At 45.4% G+C, this 24,180-nt stretch overlaps 2 protein-coding genes across 2 annotated transcripts; both read right to left on the bottom strand.

Annotated features, from left to right (window-relative positions):
• Positions 1-19,506: 19,506 nt before the first annotated feature.
• Positions 19,507-21,523, bottom strand: LOC6590183 (nucleoporin NSP1). The gene is made up of 3 exons (XM_026986538.1): positions 21,456-21,523; positions 21,081-21,392; positions 19,507-21,009 (listed from the first exon to the last, which is right to left on the bottom strand). The coding sequence occupies exons 1-3, from the start codon at positions 21,507-21,509 to the stop codon at positions 19,606-19,608; spliced, it is 1,770 nt and encodes a 589-aa protein (XP_026842339.1). The 5' UTR covers positions 21,510-21,523; the 3' UTR covers positions 19,507-19,605.
• A 356-nt stretch (positions 21,524-21,879) lies between these two features.
• LOC6590182 (ras-interacting protein RIP3) lies at positions 21,880-22,691 on the bottom strand. Its single transcript, XM_026984813.1, has 2 exons — positions 22,296-22,691; positions 21,880-22,230 (listed from the first exon to the last, which is right to left on the bottom strand). Exons 1-2 carry the CDS (start codon positions 22,674-22,676, stop codon positions 21,880-21,882), a joined length of 732 nt encoding a protein of 243 aa, XP_026840614.1. The 5' UTR covers positions 22,677-22,691.
• Between the last annotated feature and the right edge of the window lie 1,489 nt (positions 22,692-24,180).

The raw sequence follows: 24,180 nt of genomic DNA, 5'->3' as shown, positions 1-24,180 counted from the left end.
CATATGTATCTGTATCTGAATCTGCATCTGCAGCACTGCATACAAAGTATTTATCATCTGATTATTTCGTGGCGCATTCGTGACCAGCTTGATTGCACTGGCGGCATTTCGCCATTCCAGTTTCAGCGGCCTCTCCACATTTATTTACAGAAATATATGGTTGCTCAAGCCTTTTTATGGCGTGTGGGCTTATTATTTTTAACTGTTTTCATCAGACTTAAATTCAATGAAACGGTAAAATTTTTTCCGAGCTAATTTAATTAATTACATACCAAGGTTGGTGATGGCGGAATTTATTCATCAGTTAAGGCTAACAGTTAAGCAAGTGATGGTGCAACGCCGCCGAGGGGAGGAATATTGCGAGATTGATTGGAACGCATAGTGATAGATGGAGTCGAAGATGCAAAGGATTGCAGTTTCAATGGGGGAAGTCGAGGGTGGGTTTCGTGGCAAAAGAAACGAATCTTGTAAGAGCTTGTTTTGAATTAAATGAAAGCTTTTCATGGTATTGCATAATTTCATTATAACTTCTTACTTTTTACCTTTGGTTTTCATGGATGAATAATATTTGCGCGCGTGCTCTCGCTCTCACTCTCCCTTTCACCTACCTTTCGCCATTCATTTGTCATTTTGTTGGCTTCTTTTTTATATTTTTAACAAATTATCTGTGGCAACAACCAGACAGAGATACCATCGCAAACACACACACACACAGCTGTAGGAGCTCACTGAAGCACTCGCCGACTTACCTACGATGTTATTTTGGGTGCTTTACACCTGGAAAGCCTTTGATTGATGATACGACCCATTGATAGGGGGCTCTAAACAGCCACCCGACCAGCAGCAGCACCAAAGCCCTTTCTGTCCAGCTAATTGGCGCTAAAGTAGCTGCCGTTTAAAAATATTTTAGCAAATTATGCTTGTATAGTTTTTCGGGGTTTTTTAAGAATTAAGCTAATTATGCTCTCAAAGTGAAGCCAACTGAACCATGGCATAGCCTTTCCTTTCCAGGCTGGTCGGCTCCGGTATGGTATGGTCTCGTCTGAGCTAATTAGAGCAGCCAACGTTAATTGCAATTTGCAATGATTCCCCCGGGGTAGGGGTGGGCAGAGGACCAGTGGGCGACGGGAGAACAGATGTGCGGCACGTTACATAGATGTCGCATCAACTCTTATAGCTGTTGCTGTCGCCGCTGCTGGCGTTGTCACGTTTTTGGTGGCTGCTTTTCCGTATGACTCCATTGCGAGCATTGCCACAGATGTTGCACTTGCCACACGATTTGCAGTTACGTGCGAGAGGGACATGCAGACAGAGAGCGAGATGAAGAGAGCTGCACTGTAACCGAATCTTGTCTGAACCGAAAATCTTCTAATTTTCTACTGCAGTGATTTCGCATGCATAGAGAGTGCATGCCTCAGCACTGGCCCTTGCACGGTACGAGCACGGGCACGGGCACGGGCACGGCGAAGGGTCTCACTGATTTATGCGCATCAATAAGTTTCCAGAGTTGCCGATACTTATGCGAAATGTGCCGCAATGAGACGTGGACCCGACCGGGGCACGTTCGCCTGCAGTGGCAGATAGATACTCTGGCAGCGACTCCCAGCTGCTAAAATAATGATTTGCATTTCGATCTGGGGCTGGAATTCGATTTGAGGTTGACCAGCGGGGGAGAGGAAAGAATAACGCAACACAGTTCTTGGGACTAATGAGAATAACCCCCACAGCCAACTTCCTCCGACCCCGTCTGCTTATCGCCTCGCTTTGGGAAGGGAAAGCCAAATTCCCAGCCAAATAATTCATTTTCGCTGCTTTGTTTGTTGCCCACGTTTATGGCCACCGCTTATCTTAATGGGTCAAAGGTTATGGCCAGCCTTGAGATGAGACAGTCCGCCAAACTTCCGTTGCCCAAATGCTCACCACGCCATACCCAACCACTGAGCACCAGAATCGGCTTTACTTCTGCATTCAAACAGCGCACTGCGGGCGGTCCAAGAAGGCGCCGTGCGCCCAGCCAGAGATTAGGCGTGTTTATAAATAGATTTATGGATCGTCAGTGGGAGAACCTTTTAGCCCCCAGCCCTAAGCACAGTTCCAACCATAGCTCGATGTGGCAATAAACACGCCATAGAGCCACTGCAACTACATGAGCGGCATTTAATAAAGACGAAACCAAGAAATCTGTATTCCGACTATGCGATACCCGGGAATTACCAAAGAAATCCTCTTTGTTTAATAATTATTGGACTGTAAATTTCAAATATATTTATCACTATGGATGCACTCGTTCATACTCAGAGGTAGACAGGGCTAAAGCGTATAGATCCCATGCATATATGCGATCGGGGCCCTTCCCTCTGCCTGCTACATACATACATTGGTACAAAAAGCAGATACTCCTACTGCACACTACGAGCACCGCATAACGAGTATAATTACGTTATTTTCGACTGTCGGCTGACTGGAGCCGAGCACTCAGCCTCATAGAGCCACACATGGCAAGCTCCACTCCACTCCACTCGACTCAACTTAACTCATTTGCTAAATCAAGCATGCACCACTTAAATTTTCATTAGACTGTTTTCCGTATGCTCACTTGCTGTGGCCTGCATTTGCAGCTCATGCTCCTTCTTCTAAGTCGAAACAGAACCGCAGTGTGTGCGCACTTTGTCTTAATGATGTTAAAGTGAATTTAAACTTACGTGATTTTTACGTGAGCGCCAGTAATTGGCGCTGCACTTGCACATACAGTCATGACCGGCAAAAAGGTGAATGCGCTAAGTAGAAGCCAATGCAGTCTTTCATGAACTGAAAGAAACTAAACTAGAAATAGTTTGTGTTATATAACACATCATCAAATAATAATTGTAGGGATTATGAATATTCTATAAAAATATTGAAGTCATGTATTTCTGATAAATTTTTTGTAATAAGCTTTACTTGCATGAATTAAATAGATTTTTTCAGAGTGTATGCATAGTTGCCTTCCTCCGTGCAGAGATGTGAGTCATATCTCTGATATGGTGTCATCATTCAGCGAGCGGCGGAGATTTTTCGTGAGGAGCTCCTGCGGCACATGTGCTCACGTATTGGCCATAAATATTAGGGTTAAGGGCGGGCATCGCCAACCTGGCATATTGGCAATGCCATAGCGAAATCAAACCATAAATTTAACACGTTTCAGCTTTTGCAGGCGGGCAGTGACAAAGACACCGACAGAGGGATGAGGGGGTAGACAGCCGCCGAGTGACGTGCACACACACATATATTACGCTACGTATACGCAACGGTGTCTGTCGCCGCGTTAACTGCCAGCCACGTCGCGGCTAAAGCCACGTGCCAGCTGATGCCGTTTCTCCAGGAGAGGCATTTAATTTGCTGAAACATCCTGCCAGCCATTTTTCCCTTCCGTTCCTCCTCTAGGCTGCTATTTAGCCAGGTACGCTGACCAAATCGAAGAGCCATTTCCCATTCGGTAAAGCCACAGAATCGGAATCAGGACCAGCATCCAGCATCCATTGGCAGCCTGTCAATGCATGGCTGTTCCCTCTGCTGCTTCTGGCGATGATGCAGGTCCTCGATTCTGTCAAGGATACGCAGCCTTCGGCCTCCTAGCTGCCTCATGCCTGACTGCCTCTTCCTGTTGCTCCGTGGTCTTCGACGGCAGCCAATGCGCTTACTTCCCATGCGAGTGTAGTTAGGTACATGTGGGTTAATTCCGTTTCACCCCGGTTAAACACACACACTTTGCGTGGAAACCACGAGAGATGGAGAGCGAGAGGGAAAGAGAGAGAAAGAGAGAGAGAGAGAGAAAAGCAGAAATGGGGAGTGAGTTTAATCATGGCATCGCACTTCAAGAAGGGATTTGCAGCTTAAAATCGGATTTACCACGCCCAAGCGACGCCTAACCGAGCTTATCGAATTGTTCTCATTATCGTTCAGATTTTAGTGGGCCAAGGAAATTAATTTCGTGAGTAAACCTGTGTGGATGTAGGCACCTGACATGTAATTACTAAGCCAGCCAGGCTCCCTCCCTAAAGCATGTGGCATCCATAATCATCATCAAGTATACCTGTCTGGCCATACACAGCACTTGGAGTACTCTCATGTAAGTATATTGAAGAGTTTGTTGGTTGATGGTTGACTTGATGGCTTGACTTGAAATTTTTCACCAACTAAAAGCAATCTCGTTAATTTCGTTAAAGCAAAAGCATCTCAGATCTGCGCAAATCCCCATCAAGCCCTTACAATCGTTCGAGTCCATACATTTATATTAGGCCATACATTATTATGGTTTCATTTCGGTTGTCGATAAAATGGTTTGACAACAAGCGGATTTCGTGGCATCAAATCCAGCTCAGAGGCCCGAGCACACATGCTTCTCGCACTCGGGGGTCGTTTGTCCTTTGCTAGTTACTCTAACCAAATATTGCCATTATTATAATGAGTATTGGGACATTGGCAGTTTGGTATTTTGTGGACCTTTTACTTCTGCACAAAATCAAAACAAATTACCACGATCAACAACAATTGTCATTCGTTATCCTATTAACGCTGCTACTGCCACACCACAGACTGTGGCAACATTCCGGAATCCAACAATGAATTATGGACAATGGCCAATGCCAGCACTCCCGACAAGAATTTCCAAGTAATAAAGCAATAAATGCCAATGTCGAGGCCCTGGTTCGGCTTGAGTCGAAGAAAAACTTTCCAGAAAACTCGCCCACAAAATGTACTCTCACATAGCTGATGTCCCTCTCCTCTTCGAGGTTGTATATGTGATAAATTCCTGACAAATTGATATAAGTAGAAATTATGTACGAGCAGAACCAGATAATGGCCTGTGGTTGTGCGAATTCCTTTGATAATCAGCAACAGCTGCCAGGAAATGGTAATGCGAGCCAAACGCCTGTGCATCCTATACATTCAAAAGGACACGGCTCATCGACGGTTGATTATTGTGGCCGCCCGTTGGGTGTTGGAAAATACTAGCGGAAATAGCATTTATGTAAAGCGTGATACAGGTATAGATTTGCAGAATAGTATCAATAGTAAATAAGAAAATTTAGTTTTGTTAATATTGTCCAGAAAATTGTGTCGTTTGAAGATCAATCCATTTTCAATTAATTCTGAATTGGTTTGCCAAAACACTTCCATCGGTCACACTGACTAATATATCAACGATTTCCACTAGAAACATGAAGAGAAATGATAAATACTAAAATTCGAAATGGGTTGAGCCCAGGCGCCCATGGATATCCTCGTTTTCGTTTGCACACAACTCTCGTTGCTGTTAAATTTTAACACATTGTGGATTTAGATTATTTAATGGACCACTTATTTGCATTTTGATTACCTCAATTACCACTATAATGCTGTTGTGCCAGTGGTTATGGCTCATCTTTTGTGTGGCTAAGCTATTACAATTTTAATGGACTCCCGCAATGCGATAAGAATAAGTACATATAAGTTGATATTGCTGGCCGGAGAGCAAACATTAGGGGAAAGCACCTAGGCAAATGTATCGAAAGCATAAAAGCAAATAGTCTGATTAACGAATAAAACAAATACGGATAGGGATGAGGACACAGCGACACGGCGACACGGCGACCGAACGGAAATGCAAATATGCAAACCGGAAGTTTTGTCCTTGGAGGGTCCAGGGCAGGAGAGAGGAAACAATAGTGGCCACAACGGCAGGATGCTGCATAAACGGATTGAAATGGGAATGGGATTGAGAGAAAGTGAAACGAGATCGAGTGCGAACTCATAAAAGTGGCATGCCACGAAAACTACTCAGCGCAAAGGACTACTGAAGATAGACACTCGCACACACACAATGTCTAATGCGAATGAATATTACGGCTATTCACATTGAAGTGGACCCATAATTGTGGCTGAATGGCACTCGAATGGCAATCGCTGGGATCGCAGGTGATTAAGGAGATGCCGTACTAAGGCGAGCGAGATAGGGAGAGAGAGAGAGAGAGGTAGAAGTGTCTGATGATGCATGAATATTTGAAGAACTTAGCTAGGTCACTTGAGCACTCAACTCGGAATCCAAGTCACTCAAAGAGAGTGTTTGATTGATTGTGCATAAGTCATGGTCCATGTCCTGGAAATGTATTCATTTCGAGCCGTCCGTCTGGGGCCGCGGACTGCATCTTGATTTATATCGTCTAGACTAGATTTGGAGCCACGCATTTATTTATAATTCCTTCTTTGTCTGCCTTGCCGTGGAGTTGAGGCGCCCCAATGTATAAATGCACATTTACATGTCGTTTGGTCAGCAAAGGAACTTGCCAACGAACTCGAAATGAACTCAGGCCGGCTCCAGCGAACCATTAACGCCTGACCATATGGTCCCAGCCATCATCCCAGATTAAGGCCAAATTCGCAGGACAACTTCCAGACAAAGTATTTTAATTGGGACAACTTTTACAACTTCCATCAGATGGAAAAGGGTCAAGCATTTCCAAATAGACTAGCTGCTAATTTACTTTGAAGGGAGAAGTCAAACAAACACACAACCAAACTACCTAAAGCTATTTGGCGACTGGCCGTCGGCTATATCCCGCTGATCCTTGCCCCAACCACACTCCCAGGAATCAGCTCTCTGGCTGAGAGCGAGGTGCTAACCCTTGGCAATTTATGTGTTTCATTATTAAACTTTGCCACCTGCCGCATATTTAGCAACAACAATGGGGCAGACAGGCAGCCGGGCAACGGCCAACGGCTCCACACACACTTGGCGCAATTTATTGGCCAAACACCTCGGCTCGGGCACTCTAGAAATGACTGCCAGGCAAGAGGTGGATGTAACACTAAAGCCCCATCAACAGGCACCCAGAAAGGAGTCTACCTTCGGGTGCTAAAGCTGTTGATACCCTTGCAGATCAAATGCTCTTTTTCAGTACGACGACTACAAAATAGGAACTCTATACTCTTTAGGCAAAGTTACAGCTATAGAGTGCTATACAAATTAGGGTGTTGTTATTATGAACAGACGGATGGATGTGGCTGCATTTAAGAGTAACAAAGTCTTAATACCCTATGGAAGGGTATCACAAGTAGCAGTCGAAGAAGAAACTGAAAACCAATTGAATTGTAGATGCGGGTTAAACACGAAAGCAAACATGGCACAAAACGGGGCTTCAGGCCGGGACCAAGTAAATAAAAACATCGTAAAGTCAGAGTCCGAGTCGAAATCGGAGGAAGAGTGTGAGTCTGAGTCTGAGTGAGAGTCGGAGGCCCCACCTATCCTTCCTTGGCAGCCTTTTTACACACACGATTGAATGCGCAATTTATGCGGCGTAATTTATGAAAACAAAAACCGGAAACAATATTTCTGTGCGGCCCCTTCGGGCAGTACAGAGAGCGCTACAGTCGGACCATTATCTGCTGTATACACTCATACATATAAGGCCCTAGGCCAAGTCGTAGTTATTTATGCGAATGCAGCCTCAGTCTCAGTTTCAGCCCTGGACAAACAATAGAAGAGCAGTACGGTACCCTGGTGGCTGCCAAGAGGCAAGAATTAAGCGCTTCTGGCTGAGGTCCGGCCACAGGGCGTATGGGTATTCACACTTGATGGTGGATGGAGAAGGGAAGATGGGGGTTTCTTTAATTGCGGCATCTACTGCATTCGCATTTGCATTGCTGATTGCAACACCAGGCAGACTAGAAAGCACAGATTCCATAGAGAGAAGAGAGACCGCTCCACTCCCGTCCGAATCGCAACAAAACTACGTGCATAAACAATTTCAACAAATGGCGGCTAACAAAGTGACGCTTTAGGCCGTGGCTATTGTTTGCCTGCCTCTTTTGCCAAGTCGCCTTCCGTTTTCCGTTCGTGCCTATTGCCTGCCCCTTCTTTTCTTTCCTTTCTTGCCGTTCATTTTATTATTTCGCAGCCCTTTTAGGGGCTTTCCTGGCCAGAGAAGCATAAAAATCACGCACTCACAAACAAATAAAATGCTGACAGCATATATTTCCGTTTCCGGCTACAGTTTTCAGTTAAACAAATGCCCCACATATGTGGCCCTTTCCAGTCCATCCCTGCGTAAGCACCGAGCCCCCAAGCTCCGAGTCCCGAGTCCCGAGCTCCGAGCGGATGTATTACAATTTGGAAACGCACATTTATGACAAAAGGGATAACCCAACAGCATCCTTGTCCCTCAGCCTCTTTTGGCTATTTGTTTAACAGAGCTCGCATTTTTATTTTAATGCTAATTCAGTGGGAGCTGGGACCATGGCTGCACTAAATTAGCAGCCCGAGATCGTAAAATCGAGAGCAAACTAAATCGCACTTCCGCCGGAAGTGGACTCCATCTGAGTGTTCTGAAGAGAGCTTTTCTCTTCGCTCTTTCCTTTTTATGACAGCTTTATGCTTCGATTTGATTGACGCAAAGTTCTAGGACAAACCAATCCAATTGCTCGTCCTCCCCCTCCTCCGTCCCCTTCACACAAGCTTGTTGTATAATAGTTTGGGCTGCCACAGCAGCATACCGCTTGGCTTTGGGTAAATAAAGTTAATTAAATTTAAATATTTGTATTGTGCAGCTCGGCCTTTACGGAATTTTCCCTTTTTTTCTCTCGCAAGTGAGCAAACCGCACTGACGCCTCTCCTTTACGGAGTCAATGCGGCGTTAAATTATATTATTGTGTGCTGCTCCTCCCGGGCGTAGACCTCCGACAGTTTGAGATCCAGGCCACAGCGTGTTGTCCCTGCCATAAACAGAAAAAAAAGAGTTTTTCGAAAATTTATTACGAAATAATTCATAAAAACGCATGCGACGCGACGGAGCATTGTCAAGCCACCAACACGCGGGCGGACACCCAGTGGATGCGGCCGCCATAACGACGACCAGGTGGGCAATCCGCAGTGACCCCCGCCACCCAGCAGCGGCCACACATGTGTTTGCTTTGGACAGTCAGCTACTGTCAAACATTGCCAGCTCCGCGGCACAAACAAAATACCGAAAGCCGAGACAGAAAACGCACTTGGGCATATTCCGACCGAAAGATACCCAATTTAACTCTTTAAAACTTGTAAAACAGATTTTTGTCTGCAGCTCTGACTCTGATTGCGATGGTATATGGGAGATCGTTTGATGAAAACCTTATATATCATCGTTTCCAACGGGGTTCTACTATATCTGTAAAGCATTGCTCGATTTGCAGAGGGGGATTGGAGGTTATAGATACAAAAAGCATAGACACTTTCTTCACGCCGTCTTATAAGTATATTATCACTAATTACCACAATACATATACCCCTTTGCTGTTAGAGTACCAGGTGTAAAAGAAAAATTGTTAAATTTATATTTATTTTTATGGCTTGGCTTTGTTTCAGCCAGACCCCATCCGATGTAGAACCCCGCGGAGGGTCCGGCTGGCAGTGCCACTGCCATTGCCACACTTCCAGGGCACTCGTGTGTGTGGCAGCCTCTTTTATTTTCATCATTCAACATTTTTAGTGAGTTGGCAGCCTTTCAGCTTCGATTCAGTTCCTGGGCGGCCCTCTTCTCGAGTAAATGTTTGCACTTTTTGTTTGCCATTTTAAAAATATTTTCAGCCTCTTTGTTTCGTTTTTGTGTTCGTTTCAGTTTCAGTTTTTCCTTCCTTTATGGCATTCCACACACACACATTTATATGCAAATGCATGTGCGTATGCACGGGTGTGTCAATGTGTGCGTGCATTGGCACAGTTAAACGGTAACGGCCTCTCTTTACGTGGCATTTTTTCGGCGCCCTTTTTTGGGGCCAGCTTTTGCTTTATTGGTCCCTGCGTTTTTCACATTCCCACAAATAGTCCACCGCCACTATTTTTGAAGGAGGGAAGGGGTTTTATATTGCGGGTCAGCAAATGTTTGCGGTTTTACTTGTCAATTTGAAGTGCATTAAAAGGGCGACGAGCGACGCGGGGAAGATGTTGGTTGGACTTTATTTTGCTCTTTTTTCTGTTGGGGCTTGGTATTGCAGCAGAGCCCCAGGGGCTGCGCAGTGCATTGCAACGGACACTATCCCCCCAGGCTGTTGCTGCAGCAACGCTGCTATGTTGCCTGGGAAATATATTGGTAAAGTGTTTGTTGATTTCATTGTGTGGAAAACAAAACCAATAAAAGATATGGTCACGCAATACCGGATCTGTGGCAGGAGGATAAAGCTTAATTGTTCTACTATCAAGAATGTACAAATTTCATAGTTACTGGCTTGCATTGATCAGGAAGCTCGCCACCCATTCGATTAGAATTCTAATGCCAGTCACCATATTCTACTGTGAGAACCCATCCAATATGAAATTCTCAATCCGTAGGCCATACAAATAATTGCTTTCCCAATCGTTTGACGGTTGCCAGATCAAGGTAGAGTAAGCACTCCCTCCCCGAACAGAGTTCTCGTACGATACAGTGCAGAGAGCACTTCGAAATGATTGCAAAATTATACAGAACTCCTGTGTTGTGTTTTCTGTTGGCGGTTGGGTTTATTTAACGCTGTCTAACAATTTGCGCGAAGCGAGAAAGAAAAACAACAAAAGTAGGAAAGCAAAACAAGAACGAAATTTTGCGTCAGTGGGAAAAACGTGCCAAGATCTCTCCGGACCTCTTCCTTCGCTCGGCAAAATTCAACACTTTGTTAAAATGTCAAATGAAACATGTCATTTATCATGGCCACTCCCACCGCGCTCTCTCTCTCAGGCTCTTTCTCTGGTTCTGGTTCTGTCTCTTACTCTAGCTCTGGGCCCTGGGCGGTTTATATCCGGTAGTTGTGGAGTATACTCGCAAGGGTGTATCAAATTCTAAAGAATATATAGAATCCATAAAGTATATCTTATCAGAGCTAAAGCAATAAAACTCCTGTGTTTGCAAATCGAGAAACGTGTAACGAAAGTATATTTTGTTTATTTATTTATATATATACATATATTCCTAACGCGACAGTATTTCTACTTTGTGTTAATGCCCTAGTCACATGGAGTTCACATAGTTATGCTTTTAAACATAATGATATTCTTATTCTAACAATTTTAGTATTCTAATATTTGTTTTATTAATACTAATACTAATTTTAATTTTATTATTATTTTGTATTATCATGTCTAAATTATAAAATATTGAGCACCGTTTTGGTTATACTAGTACCATATTAACCAGTCGACAAATATTCATTGGAGAGTGTTCTTGGAGAGTACTGAAACGTCTTTTCGTTTCTTTCAAAGCGAATTTATTGGATGATTCTCGAGTAGCGGGTATATTCTAGTCGTAATGACGCCTGAAGCGTTTTAACTTGTTTCTGGTTGTTCTCTTTGTATCTATGTATCAGCAGTGTGTGTGTGGCTGTATGTGTGCCTGGAGTGCATATATCCTGTGCGCTCTTATCTGTTTTAACAAGCGTTACATTTCCAGCAAATACGCTTATGCCGGGCGACGCGACTGCTTCTGTCGGTGCCTGCCCCTAACCCTGTCTCTGGCCATGAATGTTGCTTCTGCTTCAGCCATTTTTTGTTTCCTTCCGCTGTCAGTTCGGTGGGGTGATGGGATGGTAGGGTTTGGGGCGCTTTCTCCCTGCTCGGCCCTGCCGTTGACATTGCTTAAGTGCGGTGCCAACCTTTTCGCACTCGAGAGCAGCGCTGAAACATTCCCTGTGATAATTTTTGAGAGCCAACTCAAACCGAAACTCAAACTGAAACTGAAATGCGCAGCCAGCCAAGGGCACAGTCGCACCACATTCGCATGCACTGCCCGCTAAACCTACACGTACATACGGTTGGCAGTACACTCCACGCCTCCTCCTGATGTGGTGGCTGCCTGTGTGGGTGGGGCCGGCGACAAGGCATTTAAAATTGAAACAAATTGTGAATGATGCAGCTGTGGCAAGGGTACTGCCACAAGGGGTGCATGTGTGTTCGCTGACTGCTGAGTTTAACTCGAGCTGTGGTGGAGCCTCTGTTTGCTGCCCCGACTCCGACTTCGGCTGGAGCTCTGTTTGCCATGCTGCTCGATGGCTGTTTGCTTTCTGGAGAGCTGTGTGCTTTGCGGAGGCTACAATAAACTATAACATAACAGACCAGGGCTAACTATATTCCACTGACCAGACTCTCGTAGCGATATGCAAGGGTCCGTCAAGTGACCATTGAAAGTACTCCAGCAATGTGACAATCTTTACAACCATACATATTTTCTGGCATTCAATTTCAGCCAATGACGAGGGAATTAGAAGTATTCTTCCAACAGGATAGAATAAAAGGACAGGAAAGGATAGTCTGCTGATGGGTTGAGAGTATAAACGTTCAGATTAGATTAGGTTAGCAGAGAACACTTTGGTTCAGTTTAGTCTACAATTTGATTATGACATGGGGAATTACCTGCATGACGCAAAGGGGATAGCAGTGAAAGAGAGATGCAGTATCTCGGGTAGTACGGCAATATGTAACTATAATCGTGACAGTGGACTTTGTCATTCACTTAACAGAACATGCTGCTGGACTCAACTATATTTGAGAATACGAGTCGTAGACGGCTACTGTAATTGATATTTGAGTCCATTTATATTAGGATTTATTGGTTTTCCAATTAAAAACTTCATCCAATGATCAGAGATAGTTGCAGAATGCGGGAGTGAAATAAATAGAAAAAGTTTATTAATCAGAAGATGCTGGTGCCAGAGGCAGCCGTAGCAGATGCCGCTAGTTGCTCATACGCCACGTTGAGCGTTTGAAATGCTCCTTGCTGCAAGCGAGTTCGTTCGCGTCTACGAGTTCGTGTGTGCTTGTGTGGATGCAGCATAAAATTATGGCACACATTTATCAACGTTTTAAGTGTTCTGATGACAATCTGCCTGGCTGCAACTTAAATATGCAAATTACAGACGCCAGGGGGAGAACAGTTTATAGGGGAGAGCGGCGAGCAGTGAGATGAGATGGAAGATCAGGAAGCGTTCTTCACATTCTTGAGCGTGGCAGTCGCACGCGCCATTATCTCTCGCGTAGACAAAACTCCCTTACGACTGTCTCTCCTTGCGTCTATCTGAAGTATGCGCGTCAACGCATTGCCCAGGCACACATTTTAGAGCGCACTTAACTCGTGGGCTTGCGGTACTCCTCTCCTTCAGCTCTTGCTCCTACTGCAGTCGTCTCCCGAGGTCTTTTGGCGCGCCTGGTTGTATGCAATAAAAATGGCCAGCAGGCAACAATGCGACTGCGGGGCAGAAGAGGCAGCAGCTGCCGGCCATCGAATGTACATACATACATATGTACGAGTAGATGTGAATGCCATTTGACCTCGTGAACTTTAATTACAAAATGTTCTCTGTCTGAGCTCTGCTCTCTGTTCCAATTCTACCATCCCCATCCACAGCTCCATCTTCCACAGTTTCTCCGCAAACTTTGACTCTGGGAGGCCGCATAGAAAATATGTAAATCATAATAAGCGGCGTGCTCGACTGACATCCGCAGCCAGGCTTGCCATGGGCTATAGCTCTGGTTATAGCTCTCGCTTCGGTTTCACCATCAGCTCCACCGACAGCTCCTGCTCCGGCTGTGGCTACAGCTATGGTTATGGCTTTGGTGACTCTGACTGTGGGTCTCTGACTGTGGGTCTCTGACTGTGGGTCTCTGACTGTGGGCCAACCGCAAATTAAAAATTTCTGCACGTCTCCACATAAAAAACTTTTTTGCTCTTCATATTTTTCTTCGTTTTTCTTTCTTCTTTTATACAATTTCTTTCCCGTTTTCCTTACTTTTTTTATGCTTTCGTTTAGTTTTGCGCTCGTCGGTTGGAAGCGCTGTCGCCGGTTTATTTCCTTTTATATTGCTTTGCTTTATAAACACACACAAACATATATATATTTTTGTATGCACACGCACACTCAAACTATTACATATGCAATATATGCCTGCCTGGCACTTCAAAGTTTAGCTTACATTTATTTGTGAGTGTTTGTGTGTGAGCTTCACTGGAAGTGTTGTGGAATGTGTTTGTGTGTGCGAGCGAGAGAGTCCCATTCATTGCGACCCCTTTCGCAACCCTCAACCACCCCCTGGGGGTGCGTGCAACTGTCCCGACGCGTTGATTGTGTTTGCATATTATACACGCCCTTTTATGTCCTACGGCAATATGAAATTTATTGTCTTCCTCTTTGTACTCAACCTCGGTCGCAGCCTCAGCCTTCAGCCTTCAGTCCGTTATCCGTTGACAGACAGAGCAGCGGAAGGGGTAGCCGGAGGAGCAGGACATTGATTTTAATTCCAGTCGGAAGTTGCATGCCACTTCTTAGCCTTCGTATGCCTCGGCCTCGACGACAAAAGGCAAGAACATTTTTAATTAAAACAAAGGCGAAATAAAGGACGGACTTAGCTTGGAATGGTCCTTCCCAGCTGCCACAATGAGTCCTCTCATCCAGAAACTGTTGAACAGACAAAGTATAAGTTAGAATTAACCATGTGGTAAAGAGAATAGCTCGCATACCTAGTTTAGAGTTCTTTCTTCCCTCAGAACTTGTTAAATGATGTTTCCGTTACCTATTGTAATTTTAATTGTAAGTACCGGACGAACTAAGCCACACAATGCCACAAAAATTCACTTCACTGGAATATGACAAAACTCAGTAAGAGGCTCTACGATAATACACCTGACATAAATAACCTCCTGTCTGTCTCGAATCACATTAGTTACATTATATGACCATTATGGCTTCCGCTGAGCTAGCGCACAATATCGGGAATGACTCTATTGCGATGTCCACACCACAAAATGCATTCAACTGCATGCACACATGCCAGAGCTCCACTCCACTCCAGTCCACTCCACTCAGCTCTAGTCCCCTTAGAGCTCCCAATAGAGGGAAAAACAAATGTGAAAAACAAAACATTGCCAAAAACCGATTGCCCTGAAAAAAAAAACAAACATAACGTTCCAATTTATGTGCAGTGTGGCTTACATGGCCAAATACCCTTTCAATGGCTCTCTTGTCCAGCCATTTAAAGAACCCCTTGCTCCCGAAATTGTTTAGGTGTACTGGTTTCCAACTGGTTGGATACCTAGAAATATTCGGTATGGATATCCCTCTAATTATGCCCGTATTCGATGATAAATGTGGCTGGATCGTGGCTGGCGGCACACGGTGCAGAAAACGCGGCGTATACGTAATTCAATCAAGCGCCATTAAATCGACGTAAACTTTGTTCAATGCTGGCCGACATTAAGTTTCAATTTATTTCAATCAGCGAACGCACAGAATCCCATAAAATTGCAGTAAATTCAACAATTGAAAAGTTCAATTACGCCACTTGGATATGCAGATATTTTCCAGATATATATATATATATATACATTTATACTCGTATTACGATTCGATTCCATTCGCGTTACTTTCTCGCTGTGCAATTGACAATTTAATGGAGTATTCCGCACTGGCGGCTGGGACCACCAAAGCCATGGCCCTGCCCTGTCTGTAAGTGTTAACCGCTTACTTAGGCCATTATGCTGGCCGAGGCGACATTGTATTAGGCAGGCAAATTTATGGATGCGGCTTTTATGCTTTAAGGACTAGACTCCCGCGTTAATGGGCGCACTTGTGAATTTATGGGGCCCAGCCTGCGGTGCCTGGCCAGGAGATAAAGATAGACTTGCTTAAAGGACTATTTCATAGTTAGCAGCCTGAGCTTCCTGCTAAGTGTGTAAGTCCTCACACTCCCTCTCTCCCTCCCTGTGTCAGCTGCGTGTGGCATCTCTGGACATCGTTTTATGGCTTCCACACCTTGCTTACATATTTACTATACAAATTACACTTTTTATTGCATGCGATTTCAGTTCTTTCCAATTTCTTCACCGGAGTACAGTGAAGTGCTGTACGCACGGCACGTGGCAAAGGGTTGTTCCGTTTATTGAGAATTAATGGTTTATTTATATGTTGTGCTCAGGCCGAAACAGGGTCGGTCGTCCCCGTGCGCTTCCTTGCATATAGTATGAGAGTTGCGTGTGCCACAAATTGAAGCCCAAATTAAGTGCCGCAATTTGGGCGAACCCTGACTCCGCATTGTCTTTGTCTTTACGTTTGCAGTTGAATTTTCAGAACTATACGAAAATTGCAGGTGAGCACGAAGGGTAATATTTTGATTATGCCATGTTGCATGTTGCGTGTGGCGAGTATGCTAATTTGACTGCACTTGCCTATGTTGAATGTTGACTGCGAGTCGTGAATGTTTTTCCCTTTGTTAAATATTTATGACATGCAAATGGGGCTGGGGTCTGACTTCAATTAACTCTGATCGATTTAACAAATCATTAGCCACTTTCAGTTCAAATAATTTGTATTTCCCGTGTTTACGCTTCTAGGAGAACGTTTCGTAATGAAATTCACTTGTTTGTAGAAGTCGAAACTAATCCAATTTGATGGCCGTGGCCTTAGATTTTTCATTATGGAATTATCTAATTTAATTCTGACATGTTCAAGCTCTACACTCCCGGAGCGTATTGTTTTATAAATGTGTTGCATTTTCCCACAATTTCCGACCGTGGAAAGCCAACACATTTGTTTTCTCATTCCGCATTAACCGAGAATTTCTTACCCATTTATTTAACGGCGTTTACACTTTGGACAAGCGTTTGTTCTATCCCTACAGTTCCATTGCCTGATTCAATGATTTTTTAATAGAAATAGAGGTTTATTTGGTTAATGTTGACAGTAGGAAACATCATTGGGTTTTATATTAAAAAAAATATTCGCTTTTATTGGCAAATAAACTTGTTTATACTACTCGCCGATTCCCCAGGGTATTGTCAAATTCGTTGCGTAAAGAAATTCTTTGGTTTTGGGTTTCACTTTGGACATCCTTCTTGTTTTGCATAATATCTGTATGCGAAAGTTTTAGTTTTTATTTTATCTGCTGATGGCGTTAGTTGGAGAAATCGTTAGTTCCGACCGAACTCATCCCGTTTACTGCACAGCTTAAAGTGGGCCACATGCATATGCAATGCAGATTCTAAAAATTGAATTAAAATAAATAAACAACAGTGCAGTCCTATGTGGGAATATTTATTCATTTTCATTTATTTAAGCGCAGCTCGTGACGCCTCATGTTTGTCATTAGGCAAATAGTTTGCGGGCATGGTAGTGACTGTGAAATATTTCTACATCTGTGCTTATCCACGGTGTGTGTGAGTTTTTATATGTGTGGGAAACACACAATTGCCGAAACGCCCAAATAAACAATTATGTCTAAATCAGAGCAATCGGACCGTAAGCGATTTATTTCCCGTTCTCGAATGCATGGCATGGCATAAGTGTCGGGTTTCAATTGCTGAGTGGTTTCGTTTTATAGCAATGTGGGCGACTGAATAATCTAAAGGGGCTGATCCTGAAACACAGGTTGCTGTCCAAATTAAATTAAATTAATTGATCCAATTCAATGTGGTCAGTTGCACTCAAGATGAAACGCCCATACATTGCTTGCTTAAATTGCTTGGGTTAAGCATATATGTATGTATGTATAGTATTATCGTAAATAAATAATTAAATGTGAGAACTGAAGTAATTTCTTACTGCTCTTGGTTTTGGCTTCAAATGGGTTAATTCGGTGAATCTAGCCTACTTTTCGGCGGCTCCTCTGCCTCTGACGAATTAAGGCAGAGGGTGAGTTGGGTCTACCATTCCTTGTTTCCCACCACGTCCTTCTGCCTTTCCACTCCTTATTATTCTTGTCTGTTTTGATGCTGTTTTCGTGTTGCTGGGCCACTGTTATTATAATACTTTTATGCCACCGTTCACCGTCCTAGACTGCCCCGGTTGATGTTGGTGTTGACTCAGTCAAGAGCAATTAACATGCAAATAAGGCCTATTAGTTACCAAAACGTCAGCCCTGTCAGCTGTTGTGTCTCCCAAAGCCCACGCCCCGCCCTGCATCCGGACCGTACCTGCTGGTAGAACCTTTTTGCACACTCTATGGGGCGGATCCCGCTGCTCTTTTCAAGCGCCAGGGCAGACTCTGCCTCGCTTTAATGACTTACTAATTTCGAGCTTGGCATCTACTTTTTCTTGAGGAAAGTCGCTCCGTGTCTTCGTGCGCCCGCTGCTGTTGGTTGTTGGGCTGTCGTTAAAAATCTTAATTGGCAATTTAGCAGACAACACTGCCCCTTCGCAGTAATGATCATCATTAGGTTTAGTGTTATGCTGTAATCCTGCAAAACTTTTGATTTCCAAAGGGTCAATCCTTTGTCTTTAATCTAATCACCTCGGCTAACCCTTTCGAATGTAGCCCGAAATTTTTATGAAGTTTCCTTTGGCTATTGCGCAATTAATGTTAATTGATCACTTCATTTCGGAGCATTTTCATTAAAAGTTTTCCGCCGGGTCAGGCCAAAAATTAAGGCAGCTTCAAATGCGGTTGCGGATTCCCTCGTATTGTGCTCCTGCCTTGATTTACATTCCAGGAATTCCACTCATTCCCATGCACCCCTCCCCGGTCCATCTCCATTATCCCGTCAGCGGCAGGACCAGAAGCCGCATCCATGAAAGTTGAATTAACATGAAAAAATATTGACCCAAACCCATAGGAATGGGTGGAGGCGGCACGTCCTGCTGCAATTTATAGCTGCAGTGCCCTGTTCACACACAGTCTGCAAGTAGGTGCGTGGGTGTGTGTGCCACACCTACTCGGACATGGGCAGGGACTTACCCATCACGGGACACACACAGGGGGTACAGTAAAGGTGTGTGTGCTGACAACGAATGCTGAAAGGGTGATGATCCAGGTTGATTTATCTACTGGCACACGGGGGTTAAAAGTTTTCCGCATACCTCCATTGTTTAGGTTGGATTTCCATTGTGTGTTCAGCCCCTGCAGCCATGGGAAAATGGCCCCAGTCGATTGCTCGGCATTGCTCCATTGCAAGAAGCACTGGGACTGTGAAGAGGTTATGCAAATGTCAGACTGTCCGTTGGGTTCGCCCGTCCCAGCTATTCAACCCTTTTCTTCAGCTATATTTCGACTCTTCTTAGAGTTTCCTAGGTGATTTTTGGGTTGCCAATAACGTTTATTTAATCTATGATTATTTTACTGGCTTGAATGAGTACAGGATTGGATGGAGAGCCATCTCATTACTGAGCCCTAGCCAGAGATCCCAGCTAATTATGGAGCTTATTGGCTTGCTCGTTATGCATGCTGGTTTTTCACCAGCATCAGCAAGGACTCCCCTATTGACATGCCTGCCTTTCTTTCTCAGCAACATTTTGCTGACGTCTCCACTTCACTGAAATCCATCATTATTCTCCGAGCCGTCTGCGACACGTGGTCCTCAGCTGACTAATAAATCTTAATCAGGCCTGGCCCTGCTGCCTGGAGTGGGCGTGTGGTCTGGTGCGACCGTTCCCCGACTAATTTGTGGCCCCCCCTCCCATCGACAGCTATTCTCTTTTCCAATTCGATCTGAAGCGGCTGGTAGTGATAGCTTATCAGTTGCTGACTCTCTTGGATTGGACCCGCCAGGCGAGTGTAAACGCTTCTACATGCTGACAAATATTTATTTTGTTTGCTTTGATTAATTTGCTATAACTATTTGCTGTCACCAAACAGGACTTTGGGACGACGCCCTATGGGGCCGCCTAGAAGAGGGATCCAATGTTGTGAAAGAGTTGATCCCACCAGTTTCCTTCTGTGGTGGCGGGCGCCTCGGTTGTGGTTTCATTCAACTGCGGTCTATCGGTGGTTGTTCTGTTCGATTGCGGTCTATCGGTGGTTGTTCTGTTCCACTGCGGTCTATCGGTGGTTGTTCTGTTCCACTGCGGTCTGTCGGTTGAGTTCCACTGTGGCTCAAGGATGGTGGTGTTCAAGTTTGGTCCAATAGTCGTACTATTGCCCCAGGGACCTTGGGTGGTGTTCAAGTTGGGTTGAGGTGTAGATAGGGTCCAGTTTGGGGTGGTATTGGTGTTAGGCCATTGCGTTGTATTCCAGTTTGGTCCGCCAGCGGTTGTATTACCCCACCAAGGACCTTGGGTTGTATTCACAATTGGTCCAGCAGTCGTATTGCTCCACCAGGGCCATTCAGTAGTATTCCCACTTGGACCGGAAGTGGTGTTACCCCACCAAGGACCTTGGGTTGTATTCACATTTGGTCCAGCGGTCGTATTGCTCCACCAGGGCCATTCAGTAGTGTTCCCACTTGGACCGGAAGTGGTGTTACCCCACCAAGGACCTTGGGTTGTATTCACATTTGGTCCAGCGGTCGTATTGCTCCACCAGGGCCATTCAGTAGTGTTCCCACTTGGACCGGAAGTGGTGTTACCCCACCAAGGACCTTGGGTTGTATTCACATTTGGTCCAGCGGTCGTATTGCTCCACCAGGGCCATTCAGTAGTGTTCCCACTTGGACCGGAAGTGGTGTTACCCCACCAAGGACCTTGGGTTGTATTCACATTTGGTCCAGCGGTCGTATTGCTCCACCAGGGCCATTCAGTAGTGTTCCCACTTGGACCGGAAGTGGTGTTACCCCACCAAGGACCTTGGGTTGTATTCACATTTGGTCCAGCGGTCGTATTGCTCCACCAGGGCCATTCAGTAGTATTCCCACTTGGACCGGAAGTGGTGTTACCCCACCAAGGACCTTGGGTTGTATTCACATTTGGTCCAGCGGTCGTATTGCTCCACCAGGGCCATTCAGTAGTATTCCCACTTGGACCGGAAGTGGTGTTACCCCACCAAGGACCTTGGGTTGTATTCACATTTGGTCCAGCTGTCGTATTACTCCACCAGGGCCATTCGGTAGTGTTCCCACTTGGACCGGAAGTGGTATTGTTCCAGTTCCAGTTGGGAGTGGTGTGAGTTGTATTCCAGATGGGTGGGGGCAGAGTGGAATTCTGAGAGGGCTGCTGTTCTGCGAGGCAGTTAGCCAGGACGATGGACGCCCTGTCCAGCTGGATAAGAGCTTGTTCTACCTCCTTAAGGATACAGTGCCGGCTGCGCCTGTAGTCGTGGCGGCTGAGGCGGACGGAGCTGAACAGGTTCAGGATCTGCACGAAATGAAATTCGATAGAGTCAGACCACGGCGGGCGCAGAAGAAAGCGAGAGCTTCTCTACTTACCGAGTCCACATAGCAGTCACGGCGCGAGCAGGAGAGCAGCTCCCGCTCGAATGACTTCCTTGTATGGGTGGCATCGTCTTGCTTTAGATAGCGACGGATGTCCTTCTCATCGACTCTGATGCATCGGCGGATCTTGTAGCTCGCAGTTAGGAGGATCTCGATGTTCTCCACCGTGTAGATGGCCGTGCATTCCTCGAGGCTGCTCAGGGCTCCTGCAGCCTGCAACTCATTGGAGTTGCCGACGAGGGCATCGAAGAACAGGGACTTCCAAGACAGCTCACTCGAGCTGGCTGGCTCCACAGCCACAAACGCCTATGAGAATTGCTTGTTGTTACATAACTCTCCAGGAGTCTTTGCTTTGCGGCCTTCTCTTACCTGAGCGCTGACGAGCAGCGAGCACACTGCTAATATTTTGCAGAGAACCTCCATCAGGGCGGTTCAAGTTATTTCTGACAGTCTGCCAGTATCAGCTGACCATTTTAAAGCGACTTGCAGTTGAAAACAATATTTTTTTTCCTCTATTTGCATTAATTGAATTTATCTATAATTGTTTGGGGCTCCCACAATCAGCGCAAACCCTCTCCAGGCGATAACATGGAGCTATCTAATTGTTGATAACAATGCATTGCCGTAACGCGCCAAGCTGATAAACTATTTTAGTGCTAAAGGAAGACTGAAGGAAGTGCTGAGTAATAAGCTGAAGGAAACCCCCAAAAACCGCACTTGACTTCCAGATCAGTCATCGAAAGAGGGGGAAATGCATTTGACAAGTGGTAAACTTTTATTGATTATCAAAATTCTAATTATTCATTGGCAGATTCTGGACTCCTGATGCCAACTGCTGTTGCTGCTGCTGCTGTTGCTGCTGCTGCTGTTGCTGCTGCTGTTGCTGCTGCTGCTGTTGCTGCTGCACAGGCTTCTGCTCCTTTGGGTCCTGTTTCTGGGGAATCTCTCGCTGCGATGGGATCTTAGCCACGCAAGAATCAAAGTCGTTGGCAGCCTGGATGCCCTGAACCTTGGCATCGCTGACGGCAGCGCTGATGCAATTGGAGCGGGTGGCCTCCACAACCGTGGCATTGGATGCGAACTGTGACTGGGTCTGGTAGGCCATCGAGTTGGAGGTGTCCAGCAGCTGCAGGTTCTTATCGAACTGTAAAAGAGGATCAACCACGTTAAGTTGAGGGAAAGACACTATATAAACACTATAACACGCACTGTGGACACGGTGCAGTTGAGGAAGCGGGCAGAGTCGGTCTCGTTGCGGCAGAGCTGCAGGTTCTGCTCGAGGGCCAACAGCTGGTTACGGATGGTGATCACGGTAGCATTGCTGTTCTTGTTGTTGGAAACAATCGTGCTGTTGGCGGCATCCTCGCAGGCGTTTGTTGCATTGGCGAGCTTCTCGCTATTCTTAGTGGTGGCATTCACGTAGTTGTTGGAGCAGGCCTGGCCGGCGGGGGACAGAGCCCGGGACTCCATCTGGCCTTCGACCATGCGGAAGAGGACCTGCTCGAGGGCATCATCCTCTCCAAAACGGGGCACACCATTGACGGTGAAGAGAGTGACGGCCAGGAGGAGAACTCGTGTATACAGATGCATATTCAGTGGATGATTATTGTACAATTTGATAGAAGTTTCAGGTGCAGGCTTCTTTTATACGAGCAGCAGCATCAGCGTTCCGCGGAAGGTTGCACTGCGATAAGATATACGAGTAACTAACAAGAAAACATGAAAAATTGCTTTTAATTGGCTTCTACAGAGCTAAACTCCATCTACGTGTCTCCAATTAACTTGGGTTAGACGGGTGGTTGGGTTGCCAGGTAAAACGCCTCCAATCAGTGCCCATGTCCCATGAGGCTTGGCATGATAAGCACTCCCACCGCTGTGGTCTGACAGTCTGCTTCAAGTCTTATCTCTTGCTGTGATATAAGACCCTATTTTAGACCTCGTGAATCACTGGAATTACTGTGGCCCTACAGACAATCTGGCCACGCATCGTGTTTTATTAAATCAATTCAGAACGCCAATTGAATGTGGATTTTAATCTGTCGATTACAATCCCATAAATCAGCCGCAGCTCCTTAAATTTTTTTTTGCATTCCGGGAACTCTGGGCCTTTTCTGAGAACTGATAGGGGAATTGCTGATAAATAGTAGTTTTGCTTGAGGTCATTGAAAGCAAAATTTCCAATTTCCATGAATTATCAGCCAGCGCCAGGTATTCGCTTCGCCTTTGGATAGGTAGATGGATCGATTCGAGTGCTCTATCAGTTTCAGAAAATTGGATAAATAGATGTTGCAAGAGAGTGAGAAATGTAATTTACCTAATTAGCGCATCAAACTCCTGTAATTTTTTATCACGAATCACGTGGATGCCAAGAAGCTTTTCGAAAAGTGCCCGAATGGGGCTGCCAAAAGAGTCAGTGACATATTTATCAACAAAGAGAAAACTCCGATGGAGATGATGATGATGATTCCCCCCCGAAGCCAGAAAACCAGCCCCATGTATGTGTGTCTCCATATATCATGCGTTACACCAAACAAAATTTATAAGGTACAACATTGTTCCAAGGCACCTTTCTGGCAAAGTCGCGACAGGCAACTCGAACGATTTATCAAAAGTGCAGGCAGACAGGCCAACTTTTGGTGGGACCTCCAAGGTTGGCTCCAGCCGCCTGCCAGGCGCATCTGTGGTCCTTAACTTGGATGCGGCTTTGCCCTCGGGACCCCTGAAACTCTGAGGCTGAGGCGGAGGCAGAGGCAGAGGCAGAGTCAAGTGCAAATTTAACAGGCGACAAGTGCTAATTTGAATGTGGGCAGCCATTTTATTTGTTCTGACAGTCACCGGGGTAAGCCACAAGTCACAGTCACTGCCTCCCCCTTTTGAGTTTGCTTTTCAGGAAGGATCAGATTGGGATGTCTCTGCTGCTGGTGTCAGATCATTCTCGGTTGATGGTTTTTCAATGTGAAAAGAGTACCCTTACACAGATCCCTACGTAGTGGAGTGGCGGTTGAGTCATGTAATTCCCTTCGAGTGGCATTGTGAGCCTGCTTCTGTTCTGTTCAGTTTACGGTTCTCAAGTATCTGTGGAGCATTTTCATTA

This window comes from Drosophila persimilis, unplaced genomic scaffold (genome assembly GCF_003286085.1).
Source record: "Drosophila persimilis strain 14011-0111.01,24,50 unplaced genomic scaffold, DperRS2 tig00000002-arrow-pilon, whole genome shotgun sequence".
NCBI classification, from domain to species: domain Eukaryota; kingdom Metazoa; phylum Arthropoda; class Insecta; order Diptera; family Drosophilidae; genus Drosophila; species Drosophila persimilis.
This window is presented reverse-complemented; position numbering and strand designations above follow the sequence as displayed.

Excerpts from the sequence above, each read along its gene's own strand:
- LOC6590182 (XM_026984813.1), bottom strand. The coding sequence starts at position 22,676 with ATGCATCTGTATACACGAGTTCTCCTCCTGGCCGTCACTCTCTTCACC. Across the intron at positions 22,231-22,295 it reads TCAACTGCACCGTGTCCACA|TTCGATAAGAACCTGCAGCT; the intron begins GTGCGTGTTATA and ends CCTCTTTTACAG.
- LOC6590183 (XM_026986538.1), bottom strand. The coding sequence starts at position 21,509 with ATGGAGGTTCTCTGCAAAATATTAGCAGTGTGCTCGCTGCTCGTCAGC. Across the intron at positions 21,393-21,455 it reads CGCTGCTCGTCAGCGCTCAG|GCGTTTGTGGCTGTGGAGCC; the intron begins GTAAGAGAAGGC and ends CAATTCTCATAG. Across the intron at positions 21,010-21,080 it reads GTGACTGCTATGTGGACTCG|ATCCTGAACCTGTTCAGCTC; the intron begins GTAAGTAGAGAA and ends CATTTCGTGCAG.